This window comes from Sinocyclocheilus anshuiensis, unplaced genomic scaffold (genome assembly GCF_001515605.1).
Source record: "Sinocyclocheilus anshuiensis isolate Anshui unplaced genomic scaffold, SAMN03320099.WGS_v1.1 scaffold460, whole genome shotgun sequence".
In the NCBI taxonomy this organism is placed as follows: domain Eukaryota; kingdom Metazoa; phylum Chordata; class Actinopteri; order Cypriniformes; family Cyprinidae; genus Sinocyclocheilus; species Sinocyclocheilus anshuiensis.
The window spans coordinates 979,653-986,844 of NW_015554101.1; the positions used below are offsets into that span (position 1 = coordinate 979,653).

General features: G+C 37.3%; 1 protein-coding gene across 4 annotated transcripts; it reads left to right on the top strand.

Moving 5' to 3' along the window:
• Window positions 1–1,501: 1,501 nt before the first annotated feature.
• On the top strand, window positions 1,502–5,512 carry LOC107669567 (male-enhanced antigen 1). Of its 4 annotated transcripts, none has more exons than XM_016461862.1 (4): window positions 1,502–1,616; window positions 1,883–2,168; window positions 2,268–2,376; window positions 4,107–5,512. In XM_016461862.1, exons 2-4 carry the CDS (start codon window positions 1,893–1,895, stop codon window positions 4,268–4,270), a joined length of 549 nt encoding a protein of 182 aa, XP_016317348.1. In that variant the 5' UTR covers window positions 1,502–1,616; window positions 1,883–1,892; the 3' UTR covers window positions 4,271–5,512. The 4 variants fall into 4 exon arrangements, with proteins under 4 accessions (XP_016317348.1, XP_016317349.1, XP_016317350.1 ...); XM_016461863.1 differs by having other exon boundaries at window positions 1,886–2,168; XM_016461864.1 differs by lacking the exon at window positions 1,502–1,616 and adding an exon at window positions 1,623–1,749.
• Window positions 5,513–7,192: the final 1,680 nt, after the last annotated feature.

The window sequence follows — 7,192 nt, forward strand, 5'->3', positions numbered from 1 at the left end:
AACGCCACCGTGTGGCAATAACGCATTCATGTTTTCATAATTTACTCAAAATTCTTTAATTATTCGCCTTCGTAGATTTATTTATTTACTTGTTTATTCATTAAAGAATAAGAAACATGTATCAAATGGCATAAACTATAATTTGCTAAATGAGTAAATAAACAAATGCATGGCTTAATAATGTTTAAGATTTATAACTCTTTAGTTTGTCATTTCCGGATTTGCTTTAATATGCATTAAATGTAGGCAACTTAAATTATAATAAGGTTCAAAATGAAAATCATACAAACGACTTATAAGCAGTGTTGGGGGTAACGCATTACAAGTAACGCAAGTTACGTAATCAGATTACTTTTCCAAGTAACTAGTAAAGTAACGCATTACTTTTTAATTTACAAGAGAATATCCGAGTTACTTTTTCAAATAATTAACGCAAGTTACTTTTTTTTTTCCAATTTATTAATTGACAGCTCTCCAGTCCCCATGCTGAGAGAAATCAGAAGATGTTACTGTAGTTCTAAAATAAATATGAATATGCATTAATTCATCTCACCCACACACAAAAAAACCCCGATTCAATATTCCTCAAAATGAATAAAAATAATGCAACTCAGAATATGACGCAAACCTGCAATAATTAAATGTTAAACAACACAAATATGCTTTATGTATTTAATCCATTCTATTAACCAATGACTTTGCTTCTGACCTTCGATGGTCCAGTTCAACCATAATAATAAGCACAAATTACTCTAGACAAACATTTGTGTGTTGAAATTTCTTCTTCTGCATTCTGCTGTACGGACGTAAATTTACTTTCCCTTCAGCCTGAGGCTTATTCATTTCACTTTTGCTGTGAAAAGGCTTTTATATATTTGCCAAAAATAGAACTTTTTTATTTTAAAAACAAACAAGCAAGCCCTGTCCAGATTTAAAAAGTAACGCAAAAGTAACGTAACGCATTACTTTCCGTTAAAAGTAACTACGTAACGTGATTAGTTACTTTTTTATGGAGTAACGCAATATTGTAATGCATTACTTTTAAAAGTAACTTTCCCCAACACTGCTTATAAGTCCAAATGACTGAGTACATCTCTGCAGTGAGTTGCATTTATTTGTTTATTTATTGCTATACAAGCACATAAAACAAACCGCACTGGATGGCAATAATGAGAGAGAGATTAAAACAACACAATTAAGAACAAATTATTCATTAACTCTTCATACAACTGACGTTTTTTTAATTAAAATATTTGATATGTTTTGTTTTTTACTTTTTACTTTTTACAGTTTATTAAAGTGCACACAGTAGATGAACAAAGAAATAAACACAATAAAAACAACAGCAGAACAAAGTAGAATAAACACATGGATTCACGAACACAAATAGAAGAGAAGCTGATATTAAGGTTAAACTCGTAGACTGGTTAAAAACTGGTTAAACTACATAAAAAAAAAAGAGAGTACAAAAAAAAAATCTCTTAGCGCGTCGTCGTGTCGTGACGCAATCAATGCGCAGTTGTGCTTCTGCGCAGTACCGGAAGCGAACAACAGCTCTCAGATACAGACACAGCTGCTAAAAACATTGGGATAAAAGAGCTCCACAGAAGAAACGGGTAAGAGAAAAGAATCCGAGATTATGTACAGCAGGTTCTTTGTATGCTAAACAGTCGTATTCGTTAGTCAATACCCTGGGATTGTAAGTGTACATGAACCAACAGGATTTTAATCGCAAGCTTGCTTTGACAGGTGGATGTTGACTCTATACAACATACTTATAAACATGTATAAAACACATATTTTTTAACATGTCAAGAGGCGGGCAGTGGTTTAACAGCTACCGGTCCCTGTGCCGAACTGAGAGTCTCACTGTGTCTGTTAGCAGCTGGTGAATGGAAGTGGCGAGGGCCGGAGAGATGGGTCCCGAGAGAATCTTACCGAACCCCGAGGAGGATGCGCTGCAGGACCGGCCCTCAGACACCGCGGCGCCGGAGGAGTGGAGCGGAGAGGAGGAGGAAGGAGGCGCCGGAGACGAGGACCAGGGCAGTGCTGGATACTATTATCAGCCTCTGAATCAAGACCCAGACGGGATGAGCGGCTCACACACAGAGCCAGCGGACGAGGGGACCACCGCAGAGCAGCTGCAGGACGTCCAGGACAGAATAGAGGTACAGGGAGGCTTGTATCTTTCTGGTTAGCCAGTGTGGGTTACCCGCTAATTACTTTAATAAATGAACTTCTTGTCATCATTATGACCATTTCTGCAGGCCATGGGTCTGTTCCTGCCCCAGCCGCCGCCCCCTGACAGCGACGAAGAGGAGGATCCTGAAGGAGCTGCTGCCTGTAGAAGTTCTGCGTCCATTCCCATGGATGCAGGTGAGATCACACACACTGTTGCATTAGTTCTGGCATATCTGCTATAACAAAAAAAACCTGCTTGATTGTTTTATAAGCATAACGTAAATCATACTATAACCCAGCATTAATATGCTAAAAGTGATTATAATCCATGAAGATTTTAAGATATTGTAAACATGATTTTCTGTTAAGCTGTTGTGAAAAATGATATACTTGTAAATTTGACTGGACTTGGTTGACTGATATTTTTAAATGGCCATTATAAAGAATACAACTTAATACTAGCAAATAGAAAAGTAACGTTACACTAAATTGTTGAATTTAACTTTAGTAATACTAGCACTATTTATATATATATATATATATATATAAAAAGCACAACCGGTGGAATAATAAAAGTACACAAAATTGTTTAATTTAAGAGTAATATTAGTTTTTTTTTGTTTGCTTGTTTTTTTAAACGCGCAATTGGAATTTTGGAATTAACAGGTGAAATGATGAAAGCACAAAAAATGTTTAGCTTGAGTAAGTTATATTTAATACAGAAAATGTGCAGTTGGAATTTTGGAATTAACTGGTGGAATGATTAAACATGCAGTCAAAATTTAGTCTATAATTTTAAATTTAGTCTATAACTTGACAAACAGATGATTCATGTTATGGCCTTTCACTGTGTAGTATTAAAAATCTGTACTATTTTCATAGATTATATTAAGTGTTTTTAAAGACTTGAAAGGATCGGTAGATGACAGCAAAGGTAAACTAAACACAAAAATAAGTATGCACAATAAAATACCCATTATCTTATACCAATATAGATAAATATAATAAAGCACTAATATCAACCAATATTTACCAATTTATTGGTTGATATTAGCATTATAAAATATGTTAGCAATTAGTGCTGTCAAACGATTAATCGCATCCAAAATAAATGTTTTTGTTTACATAATATACATGTGTGTACTGTGTATATTCATTATGTATATATAAAGAAACACATACAGCATATATTTTGAAAATATTTACATGTATACATTTATATTCATATAAATTATATCATATATAAACATATTTAATATATAAATGTAAAATATTTTTCTTAAATATATACATGCATGTGTGTGTATTTATATATACATAATAAATATACACAGTACACTAGGGCTGCACAATTAATCCAATTTCTAATCGCGATTACAATTATGGATGCCACAATTACGTAATCATTCAAAGTGGCAATTAATCGTTTAAAGTCCACTTATGTTATTCTGCGTGCTTAAGATGCGGTTTTTTCTTTCTACATGTTATCTTAAGGGTTTTCCCCCATTATTTTAATTTTAGTATAACATTATAATACCATTCATATTTTTACTTTGTTATTTAAAGAAACCAATTCGATGTATATTTAACATTTGAGGCTTAATACTATAGAAAAGCACTAAAAGTTTTTCAGTTAGTGTTTTCAGCTTGTTTATTTTCATATAAAAATACGGCACGCAGTTGCATCAAACAATGGTATAAACATCATTCAATGTAAATTGTGATAATCGTAATTAATAATCACAATTACAATTTCAAGGGAATAATCGACAATTATGATTTTTGTCATAATCGTGCAGCCCTACAGTACACACACATTATGTAAGCAAAAACTTTTTTTTGGATGCGATTAATCGTTTGACAGCACCATTAGCAATATATAATTTAGGTACCAGTATATTTCATAGTTTCTCTTGTGTTCACAGATCACGTTGAGCTGGTGAAAAGGACCATGGCGGCAGTAAATTTGCCGACACTAGGAATCCCTGCCTGGGCCCAGGAGATCTCTGACGACCAGTGGAAGGACATGGTCCAGCAGACGCTTCAGTCCAGACAAAGCTCTACAGGCCTGAGACTGGAACGCAAGTGAAACCGTTTCAAGAGCCTCATCTCACCTACTGCACATCTCACACTGCAGAAACAGAGCTTCTGACATCTCAAACAAATCAAAAGGCATTCATCACTTTAGTTGTGGTTTATACAAACTGTGGGCTGAAATTCTTGAAATGCAAATCTAATAGCTTGCCTTTTAATTGCTTTGAACTGATACACAGCCAGTGTCCAGTTGCTGCAGTTACAGAGTAGGCAAAAACTGTCCTAAAAACATCCCAAATGTTTTTCAACCCAGTTGTATTAATGATGCAGTGTGTTCCTTTTTCTTTTTCTTTTGTAAAGTGAAGAATTTTGCAAAACTTAGTGGTCGCTTTTGTATGACAGTATAGACATGTGATGGTGCATCTCAGTAATACTCACATCTCCATTAATCTGACTGTTGATACCTGTGCAATGAGTGACCGATCCTTTATATATATCTCACACGGCTCGAGCAACACAAATGGCCGTCACACCTTTTGTGTTTCTTTATTTTTGTTCTGTACATACATGAACATCTGTACAAAATATGACTTTCATACTATGTAATGCTCAACCTAATTAAAGTACAACATATGTACATATGACCTGGAAAGCAGCTTAAGATTAGTGTCAGACTTGGGAAGGAGGACCGGGAGAGGAGGGAAAGGGACGGGTGAGTGTGGAGAGACCCATACTTTCTTAATTTCCCTGTTTCTTGTTGCTGCCGGACAAGCTGAACACCGGCCCCATCCGCCTGTCAAGCTGCATCGAGAAAGGAAGCGTGCTGCGTTCAAGAGTGACGTTGCCTCTGATTGTTTCTGGAATGTTTTGGTCTATTATTTAGAGGCAACAAGGTTGGCAATTCATGCTCTTGATTGCACGGACAAGTAATTCCCGTACGCTGATAGGCCGAGGTGACGTTACAACACTTCAAACAGCTAATGATTTCAAGACTTCACCTCTGCACTGCACACTAATAAGCTGTAATGGCACGAGTTGAAACGTGCATGTTTGGAGCGATGGAAGAAGTGTAGCAGCTTGAATGCACAGCAAGTGGACATCATTACAGCGAGACCTTTGAGCTGCGATGACGTTTTGCATTGTCCAGCAGCCTGTAGGAAGAGTAAATGTTCCCTCACTATTGGAATGATCAAAGTGACACTTCACGGGACAGACCTTTACAACAGAGAGGGGACATCATGCATCAGAATGGAGTCGTACAAGCAAACAGAATGAAAGAAAAGATGAACTTGGAGCAGAATGAGGGAATACTGAAGGGTGGGTAAGGGCACAATCATAAGCAATATACATGACAATATACACAAGTATTAGCGACGGCTGTCGGTTTTCCATATATTAAGCCTGGACAGGTAAGCGAGTATCTTTTCTCTGCAAGTATATAGTCCTATCAGGAGGATTGTATAGCGCTTGATCGTACACTAGATCAGTGCATGGTCTCCATACTGTTCTAATTCCTGAAAAAAATATTGCTTAGGCGCTTTAAAGTTACAAAAACAACAAAAGACATACGATTTCGGACAGGACAGTAGTTCCCGATCTAGAACGGTTTCTTTTTTCAAGGCTCGACGGGAGTCTGTTTTTCGTTTTTGTCTAGTTTTCATACATCACAGAAACCTATGAAGCAAAAACAAGACACCGTACTGAAGCTAGGCGGTGAAAAAAGGACGTTTCGATTTGATGGGTATATGTTAAAGAGGTATCCGTCTTAAAACGAAAAGACAAACGTAAGTGCAGAGTGGACCGATAGACCACTGGTGCATGCGTTTAGAGCACATCCTTGTCTTTTCCGCTACTACTTTTACAGCATTTTCATCAAGCGCTCTGCTGGTGGTGTATATAGAGATGATTGCTTACACAAATTTCCCTTTTGTTCTTGTTTTTGACGATCATTAACACAATCAGTGGGAAAACAGCAAACGGTTTTGGTCGAACTCTTCAGCCTCTGCCTCTTCATATGTGGCCGTGACCTCAAAAATGACTTCTTCAGATGACTACCTTAAGCATTTACAGCACCAGGCCACTATGGAGAAACTATTTCAGGTGTATATCTAGGGAAGCACCTAAAATTGATTGGCAAATCTCCAATTTGCGTGTCTAATTCATAAAGCTTCTTAGTAAGGAACAAGTTTCTCCATGTAGTTTTTTGATGTCAAGAATAGCCCTGATCGTTCCTGTTTGGCTACAGACCCTACGCTGAGGGTCACCGTCTCCACTGAGGTCTTCATTTATCTTGAGTAACATGATTCATTGAGTTAAGTGTGGCCCCTTCATTGCAAACAGATTTACAGAGGCAGTGATTGGAGTACAGGAGAATCTCTCAAGCAGTGGTAAAAACGGGATAGGGAACATGCGGACAAATGGAGACAGCATAAAGTGGGCAAAATAAAGTGAAAACAATGGAGAGAAAAACAAACCACAACAAGAGCATACTTTGATTATTTGTAACCCACACTGCTTTCTAACAGCTTCTGTTGGATGTGAGGATCAGCAGCTATGGATTTGTGAAGACTTTGGAAAGCGTTTGTGCGCACACAGGGGGTGGGACAGAGTTAATGGGAGCTCTCCACTGCTCTGCGGACTGGATTTTTGCAGACGGGGCTCTCCAACAGTGAGGGAGGAAGAGAGTATGGATAGAGGCAGAGGAATAGAGAGGTGGGTTACAGCTCGCTTGTGAGCTTCCAGGGCTTTTATAGTATACACGTCCTGCGGCAGCTCAGACTTTCGCCTCATCAAAACCTTATCTTTCTTGATTTCTTTCAACCCCTGTAAAAAAAAAAAAAAAAAAGGAGTTATATTACTGAGACAGTGCACCTTGCAGCTAAACTAGAGCCCAAAGTATACTTCAGTTTTGACATTAAAGGGGTCATATGATGCGATTTCAAGTTTTCCTTTCTCTTTGGAGTGTTACAAGCTCTTG